At 33.2% G+C, this 27,578-nt stretch overlaps 3 protein-coding genes across 5 annotated transcripts in view; 2 read left to right on the top strand and 1 right to left on the bottom strand.

The window, feature by feature from the left end:
- The first annotated feature begins 102 nt into the window (after positions 1-102).
- LOC121374925 (high mobility group protein B2-like) lies at positions 103-17,754 on the top strand. The gene is made up of 5 exons (XM_041502066.1): positions 103-250; positions 11,873-12,038; positions 12,817-12,980; positions 15,222-15,390; positions 16,624-17,754. The coding sequence occupies exons 2-5, from the start codon at positions 11,889-11,891 to the stop codon at positions 16,762-16,764; spliced, it is 624 nt and encodes a 207-aa protein (XP_041358000.1). The 5' UTR covers positions 103-250; positions 11,873-11,888; the 3' UTR covers positions 16,765-17,754.
- Positions 2,356-3,961, top strand: LOC121374727 (high mobility group-T protein-like). The gene is made up of 3 exons (XM_041501835.1): positions 2,356-2,417; positions 2,926-3,094; positions 3,836-3,961. Exons 1-3 carry the CDS (start codon positions 2,356-2,358, stop codon positions 3,959-3,961), a joined length of 357 nt encoding a protein of 118 aa, XP_041357769.1.
- Positions 17,755-26,200: 8,446 nt separating the features above from the next.
- LOC121375666 (probable phospholipid-transporting ATPase IA) overlaps positions 26,201-27,578 on the bottom strand; it is an 84,208-nt gene continuing 82,830 nt past the window's right edge. For all 3 annotated transcript variants that reach the window (XM_041503228.1, XM_041503230.1, XM_041503229.1), the window contains one exon: positions 26,201-26,835. In XM_041503228.1, the coding sequence (XP_041359162.1) occupies positions 26,782-26,835 (54 nt within the window). In that variant the 3' untranslated portion in view covers positions 26,201-26,781. The remainder of the gene's footprint in view (positions 26,836-27,578) is intronic.

Raw genomic sequence — 27,578 nt, 5'->3', positions numbered from 1 at the left:
CTACTTTCTAGATAATATAACAACAAATTGCTTCCAAGTCATGTGACATATTTAGACGTGCATTATTTGTTGATGGCTTTTTATTATTATGCAAAAACGTCATTCAAATCCTTCTTTCTCATTGGTTGCTTTGTGCGGTTAATCTGAGTTTTAACCAATCAAACGACTTGACGCCGAAAGACATCCGAGTGTTTAGCTTAATACATAGCGTGGGTAAACTAGTTGCGGCATCTGTTTTTGCAATAGGACGGTGAGTTTGAATTTTGTTAAAGTATCTTGAAAAAATTTTTGGGCGAAGAAAAAATATTTTATGCAATAGATTTATGTCTTACAATTTGAGTGCATATTATTTATTTAAGTGTTACAGTTTAGAAATACATGCTATTTTGATTTTCTGTAGACTACTCTCTTCTTGTCCTATATAGAGCTTGCAACAGACATGTCGGCCTTGCCATTATAGCTGCATAGGAAAATAGGACTTGGAAAAAGCGCGATCGCTTCTTAAAAACTATTTCGCTTTACTTTTAAATGATTAAAAAGTATTCTTACATAAATAATCTGTATGTAAAAAAAAATTGGTATGTTTTGTTTGCTTGGTTTTGGAGATAGACGGAATAAAGCGGTCAGGCTCTTTGTCGACATTAGCCATGTAGCGGCCATATAGGCAGCGTTAGGCTTCAACAAGACTGCATAGCCATACCAATTGCTTCAGTATTAGACAGTATATAACATACAGTGACTATGGGACACTGAAAAACCGAAGTTAAAACTTGGGGTTGCACGAATGTCGTCAAAATATTCAGCTATAATCCTCTAGACAGATCATTTTTAACTGGTCTTTCATTCATGAGATTGGAATTTGACATTGAGAAGGTGATGTTTGGGGTCGTTGTTTGCCGACGGTGAAGCCGCCATTTCTTTTTCGTTTTAACATTGGATTCTGCATACACACTACTTAACTATAGGGTAATGGTAGTACATAGTAGAAATGCATGTGAAAGCTTTTTATTCATTTAACCATTTTAGCAGGTATACTAGATTATTTGAATGATTTAGTAGATCATTTAACATTATTTCTTTGTCTGAAAATCTGGTTTGATCCAGTTGAAAATTCTTTGGCGGCAAGAAAGAGAAAAAAGAAAATAATATAGTCAATGGGAAATGTACAATAGCTACATGCTTAGGCAATGATGTTTTGTATACATGTTGTAGTGTAGAGTTTTTTTGTGTTTGAAATTTACAATAAACATTTTGAAAAATGGTGTTAATGTGTTTGTTTTTTTTGTACATCGACCTAATTACAATCCTTTGTAACAAATAAATTATTCTGAAAGGTTTTTTCACCCCAATATTTTGTTAATGTTGGGTTGAATTATAGTATAGTATTTTTTGAAGTTCAGTTTTGACGTTTCTATTTATATGGAAAGTGTCATGTTGCACTTCAATACTTAGAATCATTTTCAAAATTTAATTAAATAATAACTACTTGTCAAACCCCCACCTTTGTACTTTATTAACAAAGTTGCCCTTAAAATAAAATGGGACTTCGTTGTTTTTTTGCATTAGTTGCGTGTTTTTTTGAAATGTACATCACCGTTCAAGACGTTTGCTGCCAAGGTCTTAATGGATGTTTGCTGGGGAAAAAAAGGTATATTATATCTATTTTTGCCATGGAAACACTTTATTTTAAAGTAAAGAACAAAAAAAGTTGGCCAACTGCTAAATGTAAAGTATCTTTGTACTTAATTCTTAAAAGAAAATTACATCTTTAATAAATTTGGTTACTTTTAATTAAGGGCAAGACTTTCCTTTGTGTACCCCCGTTATTTGATAGAGAAAACATCTGTTAAGTTCTTGGTGGTAAAGTTTAACAGCTAATTCTTTTTTACTTTTACTTTTTTTTATATTCTAGATCTTACAAAATTAAAAATGGAATTAAAAACATTTAATTTCACAGAAAATACATTTTAAAAAGTTTTCAAGTCCTGCATGAAGTGCTTTCGTATCTGACTGTCTAAAAACTTATTTTTTCAGCGGTGACATGACAGTTTGAACTAAACAATTTTGGTTCAGATCTGAGGCAGTTGGAAGAAACGGCCATTATTTGATAATGGACTTCGTTTCAACTTTTTCAAGGGAAAGTCTTTCCAGTTTTACTTACTGTAATATGTAAATTTCAACTTTAATGAATCTTCTCAGCATGCTACTTTGTACATTTCCCATATGATAAATGCGCTGCTTTTTAAAACTTGATATTTATTATATTGAATATTTTTGTCATTGTTGATTCTTTACATGTACTAAAATTCAGTAACTTTTTTCTTTCAGAACTTGAAGTCTATATAAAACGAAATCATGTCTAGCAGAGGAACAAAGAGGCGTCAAAAGAAGGACCCAAATGCCCCCAAGAGACCTCTGTTAGTATTGTTTAGTTATATTAATAATAAATGTTGATCTTAATTTAAATTTGTACACCCATTCCCCCATACTCAAAGCTGGATGTTTGGATTTTTTTTTTATTAATATATAATTATAATCTGTACTAGATAAGTTGGCCTCTTCCGTTTTTTTACATTGGTTGCTAATTGATTTTCAGTTGATTAGAAATAAACTGATCAAGATTTTTAAATCAAAACATTCCCTGTCTTTGATATACCAATAACTGGTTGGGGTTGGGGTGGGAAGAAATGTCCCAACCATCAAAACATCTCAGGATGGTGCTGCACCTTATTATATATATAAAAAAAAGACATGTCAAAAATCCATTGCTACTTTTTTCTATATTAGTTGATATCTAACCATATGCATCTGTAGTTTAAATTGTGCTGAAATGGTGTTCAGTATTGCCGTAAATTTTTGACTGAATAATTTGTAAGTTATTTTAGTGAAGATTTTGTTTGTTATAAATTATATTTTGTTTTTCAGATCTGGCTTTTTCTTCTTCTGTGCCGAAGAGCGCCCCAAGGTTCGCACAAAAATGCCTGATGCACCAGTGTCAGAAATTGCCAAAGAGCTCGGTAAAAGATGGGCTGTTTGCAAGGACAAACCAAAGTACGAAGCTATGAATGTGAAGGACAAGGAAAGATACGAGAAGGTACTACAGAATTTAAAATGAGATTAGGAAAAATACTATTTTTAAGTTTATTTCAATGGTTGAAAGTCGCTAGAAATACAATTACAATCAGGTACTAAGTTGCAACCCACTAATCACCTGTCACTTTTATTAAATTAAAATATTAGATGAGACTAGACTATTTACATTCAAGCAAAAGTTTATTAATAATTTTACCAGAATGCCACCAATAAAATATAATAATTGTATTCTGGGTTTTGAATATTTAAAATTGTAATATTAGTGTGAACTTTGACTGAATCCTTCTTTCAGTCTTCACTTGGGTCTCATTAGGATGTAGTTGACCCTTCAATTACATAAATTGTTTAAAAATTTAAATGACCCAAGGTTCACCATTGAATGAGGAAGGCAACCGTTATCAATGTTATTTTAAACAAAAGGGACATAACCCATAACTAGTATAATAACAGTGTTCTCGACACACGCCATGTCACTATTTTGTTAATTCTTAATTCTTCGAAAATTGTAGCTGACCGTGACTTAATATTTTAAAACACATGTTTAGATGGTTGATATTTAAAGTAATTTTGGGAACAAATCAAATGTATATACTTTCAAGTACTATTTTGTTGCATTTGGAAAGTTAAACTTGTGCTACCGGGTAGCATATTGCCCTTTAGCACTTGTATTTTGTAATTGGGATTGTCTGGAGGAATGCACTGCTTATAAGTAAATGTATTTCTAATTGTGATTTTCTTACAGGAATGTGCTGCATACAAGAAGGGAGGCAAAGTGGCTAGCAAAGCTTCATCACCAAAGAAAGCCAAAAAGCAAGTTCAAGAGGACGATGACGAAGATGATGATGACGACGATGATGATGATGAATAGATATCATTCGTTTCGATCCCCATGTCTCCATCATGAACTTGTACTGTTTCATTATCATTTGTAGGGCCAAACGTTGACATTATCCCACTTTGTGCATATGAGCAACAGGGGAAGTAACCCAGTTTAACATTTTGTAATGGTGGTTCGAAATAGTTCTCTGTAGTTGGTCAGTTTACTCATTGTCAATGTTACGTAGACTCGTCTTCATGTGACTGTTCTCCTGTGCTGTGAATATGAACATTGATATATTTTTAAACTTTTGTGACTTGGATAGCATATTTATCATCCCATTCTTATATGGAAATTGTAAATCGGCTTTTTTTTTTGTTTCCAAGTGACAGAAAAACCAAACACATGTTTAAGCAGCATGCTTGTTTGGCTTTTAAATTTCATTTTCTTCTTCCCATACTTCATTGTGTGTATTATCATGTGTTTTATTTGGCAGATGTTAATTGGTGGTTAAATCAGCTTTAAATATATTATAAATAATTTCAATCTGAAAAATAAATGTGTAATTTATAATTTAATTTTTTTTATTCTGCCACTTAACAATTTATTTTGGTGCCATATATATAATTTTGTGGGTAGTGCAACTTAATTACACATAAGGCTTCCGTAAAATATTAGGTTATGTCTCGTGTACTTAAATATTTCATGGACAGGTTGCAATTTACATTTGACTGCCATGAACAAAATAAATTTTGGTATGTTGTATATCTGTTAACTAGTTTGATAGGTTTGTCAAAAAAAAAAATCATGAAAGAACAAAATATTTCCCAGAGTGCTATGTTTACTGTTTGTGAATCTCAGGTAGTTGGATTGTCTAGTGCAACATAAGTTTAAAAAAAATGCTATTTTGTGGGTTTCTACCTCAGTTCGTGTTCAGAGCAAGTAACCTCATTTGGTTGGAAAACCTTCAGTGGAACATTTTAAAATCTGCTTTAAGAAATCAAAATCTTGTCAAATGTAATGGCTGGTCTGTTGCTTGTAAGAATTGAACATAGCATGGTTTCCTGCAGAGTACATTATAATGGGCGATACCCAGGGTTCTGCATTAAAACTTGACCGGGACAAGTGCTCTCGCCTTAGCAAAAGCATTCTGTGGACAAATAAAGATGGGGGAATTAATGTAGAACCCTGATTACATCTCGTACATGCATGCTGTTGTATAATGGGGAACATGTCTGAAAGCTTTCTTTTTTTTTAGATGGGGAAATTCTCTCCATTTTTAAAATAGATTTGTTAAAGATTACCAGGATTAACGAGTGGGAGAACAACCTTGCCTTGGTGTGTTACAAGCAACATTTATCATTGTGATTGCATCTTTGAAAAAAGTTCCATATTTTCCCCCTATTTGGGGTATTGAATGAGCCATATCAACTGGGTATTGCATTAAACATTACAAATGACGTACTAGGCGTGGATTCCATCTGGACTAGTCAAGTACTCCAACCACTCGATCACACAGTGGATCAACAAATAAAACTGCATTTTACTACTTGTAAATCTTATAGGGTGTATTTTGACGGAATGAAATGAAGATTTAGTCCCATAATGTTTTCTGTATTAGATTTCTTCCAAAAGCACCCTTGTGGTGGAAATTTTATGCAGAATAGTGAAAATGACTAAAAAAGCAAAACGGCGATATTGGATTAAGAAATATAAACATGTTAGTTTTATAGAACAAATTGTTTTAAGGTATTGTAAGTAACTGTCGCTAACCCTAAACTAATTTTAACAAATAGTTCTTTAAAATTGTTATGGAGAAAATAAGGAACTCTTTCCACATCATTTTTTTTATAGTGGTACAAATCCCTTAAAATCATAAGTTGCCCAAATAGATATGTTGACATAGTTTTTAGTACAACCGAGTTTGTGCAGTATCTTTGTATTGTGGGAATAAAAAATATAACATAAATACACCAGTGTTTGTTTTACATGTTTCGAGCAATAAAGTGAATATATAACTTGTATTGCCACGATCACCAATTATACATTTTTTAATCTTTCTTTTAGGTTTTAATGTTTAAAAATGCAGTACAACTTATAAAAATATTTATATAACAATATTCTAGTGAATAATGCTCAACTCGCTTTATTTCTAGGTTTTGTGTTGCCATTGTTGAGTAATAAGGACTGTATACTTATTATTGTACTTCATAAATCTTTTTGGTTTTTATTCCACTGCCCCTATTTACTCCTTTGACTTCTCACATTCTTGATTTGACAACTCCAATCTTTCTATTTCTGTCGCTGTCTTCCAACTGTGAAGCTTTTAATTGTATACTTGTTTTTATATTATATTAGGTTTGCCACAATACTTTGAATTTTATTCATTAAAAAGTTTGATCTGGTTGATATGTGCACAACAAAAACTGTTTGCATATTAATCCAGTTTGAATAAATGATGACTAATAAGGTGACTAATAGGAATTTTCATGGTCAACCCATCTGCTGCAAGCAAATTTTATTTTCTTAAAATTTATTTTAATGGGAGTGACCATCAGCCCCTTGGAACACTCATGAGTAGATCCACTGCTGGCAATTTCCTACACGCTCCTTTCCATGTTTGTCTTCATGTGGATAATTTTTATGGCCTAGTTATGTAAAGTTGTTAATTAAGCTTTATTATTATCGATTCCCATTTAAAATAAATGAATGTAGAAAATTGGTGTAATTTGATATCTCCCCTTAATAAAAATGTTTATGAAACTACAACTGCTTAAATTGCTTTACACTAAATTACACTAGTGTTAGATTGGATGCACATAATTTTCCTTGACCTTTGTAACCACCATAATTAGGTTTGCACAAGTAACCTGATTATGATAATATTGTTAAAAACCCAACCCAAAATCTATATTCTGACATTTTATTGTCAGTAGTTTTGGCAAGACCGTTTGACATGCATTTTAATTTGTTGTATCCATTTATTGCTGTTAATACTGTTTTAGCCAGTGTTTTCCTTAAAAGCAGCCATAATGTATTGTATCAAGAAAGAAACGCATGGTGAATGCAATTTTTGCAAGTTGACTTAATGGGGCTGTTTAAATACGTTACTTTCAGTCAGCTGTACCACCTAAAAAGCTGTTATAAAATTGATATATTTTTTTTTACTAAATTGATGTCCCAAGAATTATCTAAATTTCATGAGCATGTTGACATCTGGTCATAATTCAACTTGTTTTTTTTGTTTAAATTGTATGGCTTTAAAATTTGTTCATCATGTGATGGCAGTTTCTCTTAATGACTATTACTTTAAATATGTTGCTTTCATATTTGGTTTGACTTCAGTAATAGTTCAGGATTTCTACCAGAGGGTAAAATGGGTATAGCGTCATACCCAAATTGTTTTGCAGATTTGAATGAATGAATGGTGGTTGATTGCTTGTAGCCCACTCTCCAAATGCGAACAGAATGTTTAAATTACTCATATGGTTTATAGATATCTGTCACTGCCATTTGGTCGAGCTTGGTCCAATTTGTAGTGAGAAGTTTTCAACAGAAGTGGGTGTGTTTGTGTACAAAATAACACTTAATAATTTATAGGAAATTAAATTTTGTGGGCACGTTTTATTTTTAGCACCATGTGGTTTGGGCCACGGCCATCTCTAACTTGACACACTGTTGTGCCAGAAAGTTTTTTAAACTTGATTATCTATGACAGGTGTTCATACCTAGCTTTCTGAAAGTTCTTCACCTGCAACTACAGATAAAGCAGTTGGCCCCTAATATATAAATGTATATGGTAACGTGTTTTTCCATAAACAATGATAGAATGAAATCAGGATGATTAAGTGAAGTTTTTAATCTTGGGTCTGAGGTCTTACAGATAATGTACCCTTGTAAACCCATTTGTAATATCTTCAGCACTTTGATTTTCACAGGATTCTGTGCTATAAATTTTCAAATTTTGGGTCGGAAATGGTTGCTTATGAGAGAATCCTAAAATATCTTAGTTTATTACCCATATGGTTCAAAATATCTTGGTACATATCAAAGTGATACGTTCCGCTAGAACACTAAGTGGGATGTAGCAGGTCGCATAATAACGTCATTGATTGGCGCACTACAATCATACAGGAATGTCAACCAAATGACAAACCCTGCATTTGCCAACAACAATCTGCAATGCCCTAGAGTTTTTAATTTTCCACAGCACTTTTTTGCCGTCGACATTTTCTTAATTGCAGGGGTTGAGTGACCAGTCGGGCCACTGGCATCCAGAGACGGGACTCGGGATAGACATGCTCGAAACCTTTGTGATATATGAGCATGTAAAAACTCAAGAGTGATATAAATTAAGATCGATTATGGGTAATAAATAGGATATTAAACTTGTTGAATCATTGTGAAATAATTTTCATTGTCACTCGCTAATGCTCGCAATGGGACATAAACATGATAAGAAATGGAAGCTTGTTTTATATCATGGGGATACCAGTTTAGGTGAGCATAAACATTTGGTTGTAAAGCATGTCGATATTTATAAATGGACGGTATTGAAATAGCTACCTGCTTCACATGAGCACAAAACAGGCTGCTATGTAGCCAGGTTTATTGCACATGCGTGAAAAGCTAACATGCATCAGCCGTAAATATTGTTGCCTGCATCGGTGAGTGAAACATTTAGTGGTATAAGCTTACAGCAAGACTAGTCCATTCACAAGACTTGTGTACCCATACAAGGTGGAATACAAGATTAACTATGATACAATGAACAATAATTTCAACAATAAATAATGATATACGTTGCACAATAATTATATGATCATGCTCTAGTTTCTCTTTTTAAACTGGCTGTCCGTCCACCACAACATTGTACATGTCAAATGCTTTCTAAATGCAATACAATGGCATGATTTGGCATCAATGTTCAGTGCTGGAATTAATATGGATAATGCTATTTTACTTTATTCCTCAATCTCGTCTGGTACTCTGGTTGGAGTCAAATTTTGACCCTCAAGTACTATTTGGATCCGTGGATGCCCTACTTACAGCCAACACTTTCCAACACAAAACTTCAGGTTTTTTTTATCAAAACATGCATGCTGTTTAACAATGATTTTAAATATTTTACGGAAAATTACAAAATGGAGTCTGAGAATCGATGTTAAAGGATAACATTTTTGGAAAATAAATATAACAATTTTGATCTCTTGCAATCATATTGAGTAAATGAATTATGGTTATGACAACTTGTTACACATTTATGATGTCTAAAATTATGTTGTTTATTTTTAGATTATCTTTATTATGGCATCCCATGCCTGGAATAAAATCCTTTGTAATGTATTTTAAAAAAAATAAAAAATTTATGAACAACATTTGGACAGTTCTAGATCAATATCATAATTAAAAATGTCATGTGAATGCCAGTGCCCCATCCAACACTATCAAGTGAACTAATTGTAGGCCTACATTTAACAAGTTGTTTAAAAAATAATAATATGAGGGATCTAATTCAGTCCGTAAGTGCACACCTGAAATGCTTGGGTCATAGTTATAATTGAACAACCTCTTCAGAACCAGTGGGTTTTCCCATCCCAAATATCCTAATCATTTTTGTTGTATATAATAATGAAATTCAAGACAAGTTGATACCTACATGTTTAGCTGCACGTTCATCAAACCATCTAACACTGAAAAGGTATCTATAAATGTGTGCATCAAATTATCTGAATAGTACATATTGTAATTTAAAAAATCAATTTGTCTGCATTAGTGTATGTCCTAATTATACTATAGCACTGTTCCTGAAATTTAAAAAAAACTCCATTCCTAAAAGGGAAAAGAAGTCTGACTACACTAATGAACCAAACAACACAAAATTAGAAGAAAACATTGGTTTATTAGTTAATTTTTGCAACATATGTCTCTACATCTACATTTACATTTACATGTACCAATTACTTCATAAACTAATAATGCTTGGTTTTCGCTCACCATTTTAATGAGAGCGATTTTTCACTCGCCTAAGCCTTTTGAGGTGTGCAAATTTTCACTTGTGGTTTTCCAAAAGCCAAAGACTTAAGTTTAAAATTAGTCTTGGAATCCATAGAAAAAAGGTACTAAGAAATGTGCATTGTTTATGAGTAAGTTTAGTTCAATCTTGCTTTCTTTACTCGTTCTAACCTTATTTTTACAAACGTTTCTGTGAATGTGACCCAACATTTATTTACTTTCCCCATGCAAAAGTCGGTGATCTTCAAATATATGTACTGTTCTGCACAAACAACACAACCATCGAATCGAATCAGGTCAATGGACTATATATATATTCTAGCTATTTTCTATGTATGCTCAAAAAAAATAGTAGAAAAGTTTAGACATCTCTTTGAACTAAAACTGGTGCTTGAGCTTGCAGTTAATTTGTACTTCAAAGAATCGGTTTCAATTTTAATTTGCATTTCACAGAGCAGTCATTACGATGGAGAGATGTTATGAAATTGATATATCACTAGTGTGAGATTGCTATCCGATATCAAAAATGTTCAGTGTTTTTTTCCCATTAAGTGTGTAAAAAAACCCCCACAAACCTTAAAATGGTATGGAGGAGATTCATATGATTAATAGCATGGAGTGATACTGATTTATAATCCTACATAGTATAAATTCTTACTTATATTTAATGTCATTTACCTTGAAATCCCATAAACCTTTTTCACAATAAAGAAGTTGATAATACAAGTTTCTTGTAGCTGTATTGTATGTTTACCGAACCACAAAATAATTAAAGTATACTCTTAAAAAAAAATAGGGGAACCTGAAATATTAAAACACATGTTTTGACCGCAGGCATCCTAGTAAAGAATGTTCAGGTCTGTTTATCAACACACCGAAACACATTCCAATGTTTGCAGATGCACCACACAGTTTCCCCGTACATGTGTGAGGTGTCATTCTCTATTTTGACAATTTCCAGGAAGGTTGATTAATCACTGTGGAACATTATTTCTGTCAATCTTTTTCGTTCTGTTGATCATACAGTTGTTATTGTTTAGTTTTTAGTCATTTTTATTGTTTGAATTTGCAATTTACTGATAAAAAAATGTCAACTTTTAAATTTCACTTCTGACCCCAATTGTCCTTCAAGATCTTTGATGGTCATAAAACCTGTAATACTGAACTACAGGTTGTAATGTTTGCCAGTTAATTCACTATTATCATATAACCATTCCCCACAGCTAATATACCTTACAATTTTGGCAATTGTAAATTCTTATTGGCGTTCCCCTACTTTTTTGATGAGTATAGACATGTATTTTTTTAATACATTTAATTTGGTAATGGACATGAAAACTAATGAGTTCAAACAATTACATTTTTAAAAGAAAAGAATACTATATATTTATTAATTTTTTTGTTCAGTATGTATTGTTGCATTTAATTTTGTCCAGTCTTATTGATGGGACCGACTTAGCCCAGTGGTAAAGTGCATGCTTGATGTTTAGTTGGTCTGAAATCTATACCTGTCGTTTAGCATAATGGGCTATTTCTTATTCCAGCCAGTGCACCACCTGGTATATCGAAGGCCTTGGGGTGGTGCATATAAAAGGTCCCTTGCTACTAACGGAAAAATGTGGCAGGTTTACTCTTGGACTACGTTAAAAGTACCAAAATGTTTAACATCCAATAGCCTTTCATTAATAAATCAATGTGCTCTAGTGGTGTCGTTAATCAAAACAAACGTTAACTGTTTAGTCATTGACTATTCTATGAAGTAATAAACTTGTACGATTTGTTCAAGTTAAGAGATGTGAAACTTGCACTGATCGGATTGGATTGACCGATGTGTGTGGTGTTCTTCCACCCCATTAAAAAGGAATGTCGACCGTAGTGTGAATTGTAGCCAGTATTTTCAGCAGTGGAGAAATTAGAAATTTTATATATTTCTTTTTTGTTTTCCAGATAAAAGTACATCATCATGCCACGAGGAAAGAGTGACAAACCGAGGGGACGCATGTCGTCGTATGCCTACTTTGTGAAAATATGCCGAGAGGAACATCAAAAGAAACACCCTGGAGAGAATGTTGTATTTACAGAGTTTAGTCGGAAGTGTTCAGAGAAATGGAAGGTACGGCTAGATTGTTAATTAACTTACCATTTGGCACCCATTTATTTGCAGACTGTGTTTAAATAGGGTCTTTTTAGACGTATTGTTTCTTTACATTGGTTTTGTGAAATTATTAAACAACAGCTTGTAAAGAAAATTCAGCACTGTTATCTGAGTTAGGGCGAGACGTAGCCCAGTGGTAAAGCACTTGCTTAATGCACGGTCGGTTTGGGATCGATCCTTGTCAGTGGGCCCATTGGGCTGTTTCTCGCTACGACCAGTGCACCACGACTGGTATATCAAAGGCCGTTGTATGTGCCATCCTGTCTATGGGATGGTGCATATAAAAGATCCCTTGCTGCTAATCGAAAAGAGTAGCCCATGAAGTGGCGACAGCGGGTTTCCTCCCTCAATATCTGTGTGATCCTTTACCATATGTCCGACGCCATATAACCGTAAATAAAATGTGTTGAGTGCATCGTTAAATAAAACATTTCCTTCCTTGTTATCTGAGTTAAGATAATGTTATTTATCTCGATTACGAAGTGAAAGCCAAGTTAGAATGTGAAAAACTAAAAAAGTCAGCTGCATTTCATGTTTGGAAGTTAAAAGTGAAAGTTCCCAGCCTTGTTTTATATGATGCTGATGTTAGATTTTAAAACCTTGTTGGTCAACCGCCTTGAAATAATATTTTTATGAAAAAATACTGAAAATGTATCACTTGGATGTTTGAATGTTGAATATTTGGTATTGATATTTAAGATCTGCTGGAATCTTAACTGTGGTGATGTACTTTCAGGAGATGAGTGCAAAAGAGAAGCTGAGATTTGAGGAAATGGCTGCTAAAGATAAAATCCGCTATGACAGTGAGATGTCGACGTACACTCCACCCCAAGGCGAGGCTGTTGGCAAGGGACGCAAACGCAAACACAAAAAGGATCCAAATGCTCCAAAAAGGGCTTTGTACGTCCAATATTTTGTACTACTCTTTGTACATCATTTTTCTTCTTCCTGTCATTTCTTGGTGTATGGGCGGGACATAGCCCAGTGGCAACGCGCTCATTTGATATGCGGTTGGTTTGGGATCGATCCCCATCAGTGGGGCCATTGGGCTATTTCTCGTTCCGGCCAGTGCACCACGACTGGTATATCAAAGGACATTGTATGTACTATCCTGTCTGTGGGATGTTGATTTAAAGATCCCTTGCTACTAATGCAAAAATGTAGCAGGTTTCCTCTGTAAGACTCAAAATTACCAAATGTTTGACATCCAATAGCCGATGATTAATAAATCAATGTGCTCTAGTGGTGGTGTTAAAACTAAATTATTCTTGGTGTATTGTATTTATATATTGAAACTTGAGCCTAATCCATTTGTTTTTCAAAAGCAATAAAATATATTTCAATCAATTAATCCAGAAATAGTGTTTTTGAGACACTCATAATTTTAGTATAAATTTTAATTTATTTCCCTATGATATTTATAAAAATGTTTTAAAGCTCTGCACTGTTTTGATTTAACATAGCATTTTTATATTTGTATACCTATTTTGTTTGACATCTAATAGGTATTTCAAAAAGAAACCAATGGATATAATTCTGTAATGAATAAAGACTTACGTAAAATCATAGTAAATCATTTTTTAAACCACCACTTGCATTTCATGTTTTAGAAAAGATTTAAACATCATTTACATGGCACAATTCTCGTTCATGTTCCCATGGCAGTTGTTCACTCACCTAAGGGACCGTAACAAAAGTATATTGAAGCCAGAGAGACTAAGTCACTTAGTCTGGAGGGGAGGGGGTTTACGATTTCAACATCTCCATTTAGTCATTTTATCACTTTTGGCTTCATTTGCTTTGAACTTGAAAATCATCATACAAACACAACCCAAAAGGCTTCAAAACACTGGCCAAGGTATTTATTGTCGACCTACTGCCCATGCAAACCAGGATATCAAGGTGGCTAGGTATGTATTACAGTCAACTCTCGTTATAACGGCCATGTTGGTACCACACAGGTCTTGCCGTTGTAACGATCGTAAAGAGTTGGCTCTTAGTATGACAAGTGGTTTGGCAATCATGTGTAACACTAATAAATAATAAAGTAATGAAACAAACAAAACAAAAAACAAACAAACAATTGTTGTTATACATCTTGAGCGTGTTTAGGATGATTTTCTTTAATAAGAGTCACTTCTCTTTTTTCACTTAACGAAATTTGCGTGTGGCGTCGTGTCACGGATGGGTGTGATATTTTCTCCCAATAAACTGCATTAAAACATTTCACGATATATTGTAACTTCTAATTAACAAAAAGAGACTTGACAGGAACAACTCAACTCTGCATCAAGATATTAACAACAGTACAAGTTGTTTAAAAAATCTCTACCTTGCACATCAAACGCTGGAATAGAGCCGAAAAACGGCAATTGCAACAGCAAAAAAGAAGAGAAAAGAAGCATAAATTATCTTAAATTGCTGGAAAATATGACGAGAAATAGGCCAACTTGGAGCTTATGTCATTGGCGTCTGATGAAAGATACCAATGGGCATATTGTCATTGGATGTATAGTTTAGTAGTTAAAAAGCCTTTCAGAGTGCCTTGGTTGGCCTCATATCACTGTTTAAAAACATTGTTTCACTATGTGCATTCATGAATAAATACTGTTTGTATCTTTTATATTACTACTGTCTTCCTTTGGTCTTTTCCAAACCTTGTTCTGTAACGTCAATTTGGATGAAGCCAAAGTCAACTGCCCATTTAGTCTTTTTGAGGGGGGTGGGGGGTCAGAATCAAGACTAAGTGACTTAGTCTCTCTGGCTTCAATATACTTTTGTTCCGGTCCCCAAGTGTTTTGAGGTTTTGGGTTTTGGGTTTTTCAAAAACTAAAGTTAAAAATTTACATTGAAGTTTACAGTTTTTATTTACTCAAACAAACTAGCAGTATACTACCTACCATATGTGTTCCAGTGCACATAATGTCCAAATAAATATTCAAGGTTTTTCTTTTTAATGGAAATAATTATTTTGATATACTTACCTTTGTTTGATGTCCCAATAGCCGATCTCTACTGGGGTGTCGTTAAACATACATTAATTCATTCTTCTTTTCTTCATTTAAATATAAAAAAATGTCAGATTAATGAAAGGAATAATAAGAAGATAATGTTTTAAAATATTATTTTATATTGTTCTAGGTCGGCATTCTTTTTCTTCTGTGCTGACGAGCGCCCAGCACTGCGGAAGCAGTTCCCGGACTATTCTGTCGGTGATATCGCTAAGGACCTGGGCAAGATGTGGGCTGTGTGTAAAGACAAACCCAAGTACGACGTTTTGGCAGCTAAAGACAAGAAAAGATATGAAATAGTAAGTTTGAATTTAGTTTTTTTAATAGACATTTTAGTGAAATACAAATTTTCTTGTTACCAAATAGCTGGTGTGTTGAAGGGCGTAATGTAGCCCAGTCGTAAAGGGTGTATATGTCCAAATCAAATTACAAAGACAACAATAGTAACAATATATTGCTAAAACTCATACCTGCAGCATATCAATCGACATATACACCACAGTTATAAATACTGCCACCTCTCACCCTTAAAGTGAATGAGAAAAAACATTGAAGGTGAAGCTGCTCATTTCAGAGATAACAGGTAGTGTCTATGATTACCATACTTCCGCACAAAATTTGAGTACTGTTTTTTTATATTTTATATACAGGTACCCCATACATGTTTCAAGCACACGGTTACTTGACACAGTGGTACTAGATAAAATAAAATATGAATACATTATTTGCCCAGATGAAACTAATTTTTTTACAACACACACTCACATTTATCACCAATGACAGGGACTTGTGATATTAACTGCTGTATCAAAAGATGGGTGCACCTCCAACTTTGACCCAGTCTGAAGTTATTTGGTTTAGTACTACCTAAAGCACTTGTCTGATGTGCGGTTGTCTAGGATCTAGAATAGAAATTTTGTTTTACAAGAAAAATTTGCTTGTGAGAAGTTAGTTGTATGCATTTTGTTTTATACAGGGAAAACTTGCACATGAGAAGTTAGATGTATGAATTTTGCTTTACAGGAAAAATCTTACATATGGGAAGTTACAATTGTATGAATTTTGTTTCACAGGAAAAACTTACCTACAATATGAGAAGTTGTATGAATTTTGTTTTACAGAAAAAACTTGTGCATGAGAAGTTAGTTATATGAATTTTTACAGGAAAAACTTGCATATAAGAAATTCCAGCTGTGTGAATTTTGTTTTACAGGAAAAACCTGCTTATGAGAAGTTGTATGAATTTTGTTTTACAGGAAAAAGTTACTGTTGTATGAATTTTCTTTTACAGGAAAAACATGCGTACAGTATGAGTTAGATGTATGAATTTTGTTTTACAGAAAAAACTTGCATACGAGAAGTATGGATTTTGTTTTAAATACAGGAAATACTTGCATATAAGAAGTTAGTTGTATGAATTTTTTTACAGGAAAAAGCTTGTATATGAGCTGAGAAATTACAGTTGTTTTGAATTTTGTTTTACAGGAAAGACCTGCATATACTAAGTTAGTTGTATGAATTTTGTTTTACAGGAAAAACTTGCTTATGAGAAAGGTGGCAAAATACCTCTTGTGAAGAAGCCGAAACCGCAACCGCTACCGCAACCAGAGGTTCAAGAGGAGGAAGAGGAGGAGGAGGAAGAAGAGGAGGATGATGATGATGATGCTGAGTAAATGGATGACGTGACGGAAAGGTTGATACTTTGAGACGAGCGCCGAGCAGCTTCCTGTAGACTCTCACTCGACGGTGAAACCACCGGCCGGATCTTCATCACACCCGTATCACACGATCATCACCCTGCCCTTTCTGTTGAGAGTTTACCCGAATCTGCTTGGATCTGCCAATGTTGGACCATTGCTCGATCTGTTCCCTGCAGACCACAGTCGATGTTGTGTTGACCATTTAACCATTTTAAACTGATGCTAAAAGCTGAGAAACATTCGGAATAGATTTAAGAAAGAATTTTTTTTATGTAACCTCTTCACTACTCTTGTGTTTTCATCAGTGTTTTCATCATATTGGATGTTTTAGCTGTTCACTTCGATACCTCTCAAGTTCAATTGTAAATTGTGTTTAGTAGGCGTGATCATGTGGAAAATGTCGTTCGCGGATCTATATCGTGCATTTCGGTGTTTTAGTTGCAAAGACTTGTGGAAAAGAGGAAGGTGCAACTGAAATGCATTTAATGACTTGTGTATAAAGCATTTGATTTTACCACAGTTGACAAACCTGTAGACTTGCTCCTGGGTCCTGGCAGCTTGTAATCATAAGTAGCACTCAAAATGAAAGCTGCTTTGTGACTCTGCATTGCTTTTTAATGTGTTCCATGGAGGTTTGAGAAGATTAGTGTAATTTATTGTAACTACGACACCATTTAAAAGACATTTTAAATAGTAGCTATATTTTCACGGCTGCAATATATTGTGGCATCAAAATTTTCAGTTTAGCGTAAAGCATTTCACCTGTTTGTTCTGTTGTTTTTTGGTCGTCCGTGTTTATTGATGGAATTATGAACTTTGTCATTGTCTTGTTGACCATTGCTAATATGTGTAACTTAGTTTGCTCTTTTATTAACATTCACATATGTTTTTATCAGTACTTTTATTTTGTATAAATTACAGAGAACAGTTAAAAAAAATTAAAATAAATGTTGGAACAAAGTTCTTTCCTGATTGACTTTGATTATTTTATACTTTTTCTTATAATCATCATGGCTAATGTAAATGCCATAAATCGGCAGCAAAACATTTCTTCGAAATAAGTCGCAAACAAGTGTTACGGTGCAACCTTGTGGATTACTGTACCCAAATATTAAAATGTTTTTTTATTTTTTGCACCTTGCTTTGTGGTTTTAGATTGGAGATACTAGTATGACAGTTCACGTAATCGGCTGAAGAATTAACGTTATGGGCTCTGCATTCTTGAAAGAATAAATATAGCTAATTATTACCAATTTGGGCAGAGGTGTGGGGGAGATTTTTGCAATTTTCCCCTAAATTTTGTTTATGTTTTTGGTTTCGGTTTCAGTCACCGTATTCAAGAAAACCTAAAACTATTTTCTAATTTTTCCGTCAGTAATGTGGTGATGGTGTCCATGGATAGTCGAATCCTACACCTGACATGCCAGCACGCTGGTATGGCAGTACTGATGTTGGGCCAAAAGCAAGTGTGTTGTTGAACCATAAAGTGTCGGCAATCTATTTCAGGAGGTCATGTGGCTACATGTATGTATTCAGGGAACATTAACAGGCATCGAAATAAGTTGAGAATATTCATTCAGGTTACCAAGAGGTTTCCACATATCAAGAAAGTCGAGAATGGTACTTATTCTCCACACATAATATTTTGAACAGAAACACCACCACCAAAACTGATAAATTTTGTAATACAAGCTACACACAAGTATCGGTACAAAAAGAACACAATCTGATTAAAATCAGCTCCACTGGCCTATACTGTGGAAATTAAAGACCCAGTGGAGCTGATTTTAATCAGATTGAAAAAGAACGGTGATATGAATGAATAACAAAGTATCAACAAATTTATGAAGAAATGATAATGGGAATTGTAAACTTTTAAAATTTCAATAATCTTTGCAATGTTCAGTGAAATGATATCGGAATGACAGTGGGTGGTAAATATAATGCCCACACTCCAGTGTTTGACAAATCCACTAGCTCTCTGGTCTCGGCTTGTGGAAATTACCAACTGCATTACTATAACACACACCGGCCTCGGTGGCGTTGTGGTTAGGCCATCGATCTACAGGCTGGTAGGTACTGGGTTCGGATCCCAGTTGAGGCATGGGATTTTTAATCCAGATCCGACTCCAAACCCCGAGTGAGTGCTCCGCAAGGCTCAATGGGTCTTGCACTGACCAGTGATCCATAACTGGTTCAACAAAGGCCATGGTTTGTGCTATCCTGCCTGTGGGAAGCGCAAATAAAAGATCCCTTGCTGCTAATCGGAAAGAGTAGCCCATGTAGTGGCGACAGTGGGTTTCCTCTCAAAAATCTGTGTGGTCCTTAACCATATGTCTGACGCCATATAACCGTTGAATAAACTTTTTTTTTTTTTTTTTTTTTTTTTTTTTTTTTTTAGTACAATACAGGGCACTAGCCAAAGCTTCTGTAAGGGCTAGTAATTTTCTCCAACATTTGTCAAACACTGCCACACTCACTACTTGGCAGTACCATTTACAGGGATGAGAATGACCATTTGTATTTTCATCTGAAATTAGCCGGGGTCCAGGAAGCCGCAAAGCCCCCCTGAAGCTATAGGTTTTTTTTTTTTTACAATTGCAAGGCGAAAATCTAGAACTGTAAGAGCTATGCTGATTGGTCTCAATATCTCAATTTTAGCCAATCACAGTGGTCGTAGTAAACAATAAATGATTTATTGTCCACTTGTGAACTGATGTTCATTCATCATTAAGAGAAACCGGATTGCCTCATATGTAACCTAGTAGGCCCCTATTCTCCATGTGACGGGTTTTACTTGAAATGTGACAACATCACATGATTATCACTGAATATTTTGGGTAGAGAAGGCTGATCTTGGTTAATAAACTAGACTTCACCATAAGCAGCCCCTTCAACCCTAACCCAACTTAATGGGACAGACCCTAGTTTTTAAACACTGCAACATATTTTTCCGTTTATGATCACTGAAATAAAACATTATTTATATTTTGTTTAAATTATCCACTTCTGTAGAACCGAAGTGTTTCTGGTCATCCAGTTGTTTCTTAAAATGCATTTTCATATTTTTTAAAACTAACGTGAGTAAGAAATAGTGGTTATTGATTAGAATTCTAGTCTATTTTTAAAGAATATTTCCTGGTTTAACATCCTGCTAGTTCCACGTGTTTACCATCCTGGTAGTTCAACGTGTTTAACGTTTGCACCATAGTTAGAAAAGAAGATATGTAACAAACTCGATTCAGATGGAATAAATTTTTATTTTTCGTTTATGAAGAATTACATACAGTAAAAGAACTTAATAAACAGGAGACAAAAACCGTCAAAATAGACAATACAAACAATACTATCACAAATTGAAACATGGTTCAAGTGAACAAAAATATGTACAAATATAACATAATGCATGTTATATTAAGTGTAGTCTGTGAACAGATCAGGTGTCACACTTATCAGACAGGTGTGATATAAAGTATTGCAGGTATTTGTCAACATGAAGGTTTTTATTAATCAATTCATTTTTATTAACAAAATACTACTACTCTATGCTAGCTTTGAGATATATATACAGTTTATAATTACAAACTTCCCACCATTGTACAATTTACTCTATTCTGATTGGACGATGTCACTTAAAAACTGAATGTTATCCTTCGATAAACCTCAGAAGATGACGTCATTACGTAAAACAGGTCATGGAAAGGACGTTAGAAACTGATTTTTGTGTATTTTTAACTAAATAGAAGTGGTGTTTGTAATTATAAGAATTGTTTGATGTATTTTGTGAATTTATTGAAGTATCACGTCATATGTCGATAAATTCACAAAAAATGACAAACAATACTTATTTAATTCCATAGAGGAAAAATAAATCTAAATATGAGTATTCCAGATTTGCTTTGCAAAAGATGTCATATTTCCATAACAAATTTTATATAACTGAAATAGATAAACAGGTCACATATTAATCACATTTACAAATTAACATTTATATTGTGTACTAGTATTTTCCAAGTTGGAAAATGTTAAATTGTTTAATAACACAGAAGATGGAAAAATCATGAAAATAAAAACAAACTGATGTAACATGAACAAAACACCGAATATTTCATCAGTTTTATATTACGTTTTGTTTATTCACACTTTCAGGAAAACATGGTAGTGAGAGGAAAAATTAGATTCACTGTTGACCAATAAGTTATTTTAATTCTATTTTTGTAAATGGTGTACCAGTCTAAATTAAGTTAATGATTGTAATTTGAAAACCAGCATAAAAAATATGCATAAATTTATATTATGTACACCATAAGAATTAGGTTAAAATAATTTGACTATAAGTAAACAATCAAAACTGCTAATTATTTTTGTAATTAATAATATAAAATTACACATTCTTAATACAAGCTATAAAAAAGATCAGCTAATAAAACTAATGCAATTCAATTCAATTCATTCTTGTGACTAAATATCAACTTTATGACAAAATATCAAGTTTACGTACAACTTTAAGAGGCTGTTATTTGCTACTGCCAGACAAAGCAATGTGGTTGATAGAGGCAGCTGCATAGGACAAAGTAATACACCGCTTGGTTTCATATAGCACTTTTACATCTAATCATGATATAATACTGTAGTTAAACTCATTATATACCTTTTAAACATGACAGATCACGTTGTATAGTATATTACTATCATGTGATACCACATGATAGTTGTAAGTAGTAGTGTGTATCATATGGGTAAAATTTCCACCACAACTTTCCCTCCCCCCCCCCCCCCCCCCCCGAAAAAAGAAAAGAAAACAGAAAAGAAAAGAAAAGAAATAACCTTTCACTGTTTAGTGTTGACACATTAATTTGTTTTTAAGCTGATCAGCAAGAAATGAAGAAAAAGAAAAAAGCAAGAAAAAAAGCACTGTAGCAGGAATGTTAACATAAATGTACACTACACTAATATAACAAATATACTAATTAACTAAAACAAAGATACTAATCAACACATTATATAATAAACTAATTTAACAACTAATTCAATAAATAAACTAATAAAACATGTATAAACAAGAAATTATTTTAAAAATAAACTAAAAAAACTGAGCAATTTGTACCATGATTTAAACCAATTGTAAGAAAAAAACAAAAAACAAGCACTATCCCTACATTATATACCTGTACAATGTAAATAAATAAAATACGTATACACATATTCATACTCATACTGATGTACACGCAAACTGAGGTGGGAACACCAGTCTATTTGGGTTGGTCAGTGTAATACTTCAGTATTAATCAAATGGCACTTTCAACTTTATAATGAAATCTCAACAAACATTACAAAAGGAGAAAAAAAAAAAAAAAAAAGAAGAAAAAAAAAGCCACATCTCAATTACCTCTTCCTCACACATTCCAAAATACAGTAAACAGTAAACCCTCCCAACCTTTTGCACTAAAAACCCTGAACCTCTCCAGCATTATAAAGTAAAACTTCCCTCCACCAGGAAAACATGACGATAATTCACAAATGAAATTCATGTTCACACTGGTCTCTGTATGGTAAATACAGGTCACAATAAACTAATTCAACATCACTAAAGTAATTTTAATATTACAACTCTTTGGTCAAAGGTAAATGACTAACTTAATGTTACCTAACTATGTATTACCTAGAAATATACGTTACACCTGACATCAGAGTTTACTGTGATGCATGTACATTAACATTTTACATTTATAATAACTGTCACATGTTCACTGATGATAATTGAACATATCTGTTATGTATTGAACTGGACGGGACTTTTATGTAAAACATGATAAACTGAATATTTAAAACAATACTCAATAGAATAACCATGTTATGTTAAAAATATGTTAATCCCCCACCTAAAAAAACTAAACCCCCCCCCCCCCCAAACCTAACCCATATGAACTGGGAAAATATCTGCTAACCCCACACCAAACTATCCTGCTTTTAATGTCTGTGGAAGAGAATTTTGGATGGAGGTGATGTGGAACGTAAATGTTAATACTGAATATTTGTCACAAGCCACAAGTTTTTTAAATCACAGATGCTGAGCATTCTGTGACATTTTTCTATTATTGTTTCTAATGATATTACCCGTACACATGACATAGCACTAAGTCTTATACATTTCATATAGTGTAAGTACCTGTGATATACCACTAGCATGGTTTGCAGTAAACTGTTACATAATTATTGTATTATTTCATATCTTTATGGCACATTGCATCACTAGTCACAGTTTTAGTTTGTGAAATTAACATTGATGTTGCTCTGATATTACAAATTGTATTGATTACCGACAACATAAACATTTAAAGGAAAAAAAAAAAAAGGTCGATGGCTTAATGTCTATATTGTTTCATTCTTACTATAAATCGTAAAGTAATGTGTCCATGTAAATTTTATGACTTGGGCACAAACAAGGTGAAATTTATATGCATGCATTACTTTTTTTTCAGATGCTTATATTGCACATATCAACGTTGTTCACAAAATTTACACATTGAGAACATGCGTTACTGTGTGTATTATAACAAAAAACTAAATAAAAATAGATGACAATATAATCCAGTTTCCAGTATATTAAATGGAAACTACTATTGTGTATAATGTTAAGATAGTGCTTCAGTACTTTTATAACTGGCCTCAATATTAAATTGATAGTGTAAGCAAATGCAGTCATACTTAATGTTATAAATTACAGTTTGCGAACAATAAATAAATTAACACACTCACTTAAGTGCTACAAGATTTATGGAACTTGTTTAATTATTATTTTATAAAAACAATTCCCAAACGTGTTCCATAAATTTCATTTGGCATTTTCACTCATGAAACTATCTTTATGTATCATACATGTGCACATTTGGCATAATCCACTAATACATGCCACTGGATATATTCCACTAACAATATGTCAAAAGCATAATGTAGTTTTTAAAACAAAAGGCTTACTTAAATATGTCCAACCTAAATTGCCACATAATCTGTCAAAAAATGTATCAAAACATTGGTGAAATAGGAAGTAAAAAAAGTATATTCCAGTAATGAAAAAGAAACAATGTCTACTGACCAGAGCACGGCGGCCCAAACAGATCTGATATAACATACTGATTGTTAAAACAAGATCATACAAAATACTTATTGTTATACACAAAAACTATCACTAGAACTGTGGAATGTTTCTACCAGCAAGTACAACATGAAAATTCACAAATGAAGGAGGAGGAAAAAAGCACACTGAAGAATGTTAAAAATGATGATTAAATATAGAATCCCTTTGGCAATATTATTTTTAAAAAAGAAAAGAAAGAAAGAAATACAAGTAGTACCATATATAAGTAGAAGAAAACTGATTAAATGTGGAGGTGGTATGATGGCATCATTAAAATAATACTAATAATAAATATATAAGTAGAAGAAAACTTGTTAAATGTGAAGTTAGTACATACATGTAATATAGAAAAAAGACATATATATATTATATATATATATATGCATGCAGAAGAAAACTGATTAAATGTGAAGTTGGTATGACTGTATCATTTTAAACGACCACTATGTTCAGCAAGAACACTTAATGTGGAACAGAATGACAACATTTAAAACATGAAGCCACAATAAAGTTTTCTATTAAGTAAAAATAACAATATACATGTACCTTTTTTTCACACATCAGTTATAATATTTATAAGTTTTATACATATATTAAAATAATTTAGTTTTTTCAAAACATTTTCAAATATTTAACATTCTGAATACACACACAGCTGTATTTTAGTCAAATAATATTGGTATAAAAATGTTTACTATGCAATAATGTTCATGACAGGAAATTATGGCATAATTTTGACTTTGCACACACAATAAACACCACATATCTTACAATAATATTTGTTAACTCGTATAATTTAAAAATTATGTACATATATTTTTTTTAAACAATTGCTGTAACAATTTTAATAGTTTAAAGATAAAAGGATTAAGTAAAATGACATCTTTTAAAATTATATTTAAGAATTCAAAGTATTTCATTTGACAATGTAGATGGCGTGTTAGATACTAGATTCTAGCTCAGTTAACCAGTAGAAAGGTGCCAGAAAACCGTACTGGAAAAAGCGTCTAGCACACGTCACCTAGACAGTAATCCACCCATTTCACTGGTTAAATGAACTTGTCATTTAGGAGATAGACAGTCATTGCTACCTGTTCATTACATCATTCCACGACAAAGATAGTACGTGACATCAAGTAATATGTGACACTGCATGCATTCCTTCTAGTGATATAATATATGTAGATTATTGTACGAGCTTGTGTGTCGTACTGATTTTACGAAACGAGTGTCAGGATTTTTGTACTGCCCGAGCGAGAGCAAGGGTAATACATGAATCCTGACACGATTTTCGTAAAATCAGTATGACTCAAACACGAGTGTAATAATTTCTTTATTATCCATATTATTAGTGTTGTTTTCTTTATGAATAACAAGACCAAACTCAAAATGTTTCAGCCACAACTAGGAGACGACAAAATGACATCATATATCAAATGCACAGTCTGAGCTAGGACTGGAGAAGCAAGAATATATACGAGTGATGGAATGACGTGTGTGTGTCTGTGTTTATTTACATTCACGCCTATAAAAATAATTATTAGTTTAATTATCAACACTGTGTTTATGCTGATAATCATATGTTCTTATTCTTACAAACATAGAAAACATTTAAGATTTTTGGTTAAAATTATGAACAACTATATACCGGGTATATACCTGTGTTCAATTATAATATATTAACAAATTACATTAAGATTGGTGATATTTAGTGTATGCAAGAAAAAATGATGCCACAATGAACTGTGTAAACAATATTATTAACATGATATAACTTATAGTTAACAAGCTTATCATGTTGATTTTCAAACATCTGTAATGACTTGCAGACAAAGATAGAAATATTAAGCAAATAATAATTAATTTTGGTTATGGTTTTCCACATATAAATTACACACAGTACAATGTCAAATGATACTGTAAACGGTATTAATATTGCGACGTGTTTTTTTCGCGAATGTATACCTTAGTGCATGTTTGCGACGTGTAAATTTCGCGAACGACCATTGACAGCTAAAAAAAGTGGATAAAGACAGCTCACTGTAATTGTTATAAAGTTACTGTCTGTAAATCAATATTCTGTTATCCAACATCAAGCAATTGTGCCTGGTACAAAGTCTATAGAGGGGATTGGGCCCTACCCACCTCACCTGTATTAGAATCACAACTCACAGCTTCAGTTGTTAACTGTTAACACCCTTTGGTAGATAAAACAATAAACGATTAGTCGCCATCGATTGAAGTTACATAAAACAATTAACAATTAGTCGCCATCAAGGAGAGCTCGTGTATAGGCTGTGCCTGTTGAGTGAATCTTTTTGTGAATTTTATTATCAATAAAATATTTCAAAATAAAACAAATTACTTTAAGCACACTTCAAACTGAAAATAGTGCGTGCGTATTAATAGGACAAACAAAGAGTTCACTGAGAATGTTTGTAAACAACTTTGAGAGAAAAGAGTAATTCTAAACAGTAATTTACGCAACATTTACATCAACTATCACCTCACAATTCCAATTCCATTGATACCAACAACATGAGCACGAGCGTCAACATTCATTTATGAATATTAATAAGAAAAGCACCCATATATGACAGAAATAAACAAAATGTAATGTTATATCTTAGGATGAGATCTTGTGTTGAAGAGACGAGCCTTGAGGCTTATCTGCAATGGTAAGCAACACACATTTATGCTTATCCTTTGTGTAAGCTACAAGCTTTCAGACTTAGGAAGCAAATCTAAAAGCCTCAAGGATAAACAAGTTTTTATGATTATCCTTTGTAAGCTACAAGCCTCCAAGCATATTCTTGATGATAAGCTACAAGTCTTTATCCTTATCCTGTAAGCTACAAGCCTTCAGGTTTTTCCTTTGTTGTGTCATATGCTCGGATCACTTCAGACTGAAAAGAAAATACATTATAATTATCAGAAAAAATTATAGAAACTTAAAGAAAATTCTCTTCTAAACTACTAACTATTCAGCTGCCCCCCCCCCCCCCCCCCCACCCCCCAACTAAAAATCCTAGCTACGGTCCTGAGATAAAAGGTTGTAGGTACATGTAGTCTGGTTTACAAAGTACTTCAGCTCATGTGTCAGAATGATAAATGCAACCTCCCTTAAGTTTGCACACCACCATTAATTACTCCCTGCAATGCAATAAACTTTATATCAAAAAAATATTGAGAGGGTCATGTGACTGCTAGTTTTAGGGCGTACTCTCCCTTGACAACTACCGTGAAAAAAAAATTCAACAAAGGTTGACCCTCGGAATTTTCATTTAGCGATCCATATGCCAGAGCACCACCTCATTTTGCTGTCATACAAGTGGCAGTAAATAAAACCACTTTCACAATTAGTTCTACAGGGGCGGCACAGTGTAAAAAATAGTGGTACAGCTCGTGGTTGGCAGATTCGCATTTCATATTACATGTAAGGACATTTTCACAGATACAGCAAATATACCCCCCCCCCCCCCACACACACACAAGTGATACGGCCATGACCGTACTGGATGTACCATCTGCACTGCCCCTGTTCTAAAAACACAGTAACTTCAAACCAATACAGAAAAAGAAAAAAAAAAGAGAAAGATTTCAAAAGGCATACATATTATTTGTTCTGTTTTTAAATATAACAATTATT

Source organism: Gigantopelta aegis, chromosome 6 (genome assembly GCF_016097555.1).
Source record: "Gigantopelta aegis isolate Gae_Host chromosome 6, Gae_host_genome, whole genome shotgun sequence".
In the NCBI taxonomy this organism is placed as follows: Eukaryota; Metazoa; Mollusca; class Gastropoda; order Neomphalida; family Peltospiridae; genus Gigantopelta; species Gigantopelta aegis.
Note: the sequence above shows the minus strand (reverse complement) of the source record. Positions and strands in the feature narration are given on the sequence as shown.

Excerpts from the sequence above, each read along its gene's own strand:
- LOC121374727 (XM_041501835.1), top strand. The coding sequence starts at position 2,356 with ATGTCTAGCAGAGGAACAAAGAGGCGTCAAAAGAAGGACCCAAATGCC. Across the intron at positions 2,418-2,925 it reads AATGCCCCCAAGAGACCTCT|ATCTGGCTTTTTCTTCTTCT; the intron begins GTTAGTATTGTT and ends TTTGTTTTTCAG. Across the intron at positions 3,095-3,835 it reads ACAAGGAAAGATACGAGAAG|GAATGTGCTGCATACAAGAA; the intron begins GTACTACAGAAT and ends ATTTTCTTACAG.
- LOC121374925 (XM_041502066.1), top strand. The coding sequence starts at position 11,889 with ATGCCACGAGGAAAGAGTGACAAACCGAGGGGACGCATGTCGTCGTAT. Across the intron at positions 12,981-15,221 it reads AATGCTCCAAAAAGGGCTTT|GTCGGCATTCTTTTTCTTCT; the intron begins GTACGTCCAATA and ends ATATTGTTCTAG. Across the intron at positions 15,391-16,623 it reads ACAAGAAAAGATATGAAATA|GAAAAACTTGCTTATGAGAA; the intron begins GTAAGTTTGAAT and ends TTTGTTTTACAG.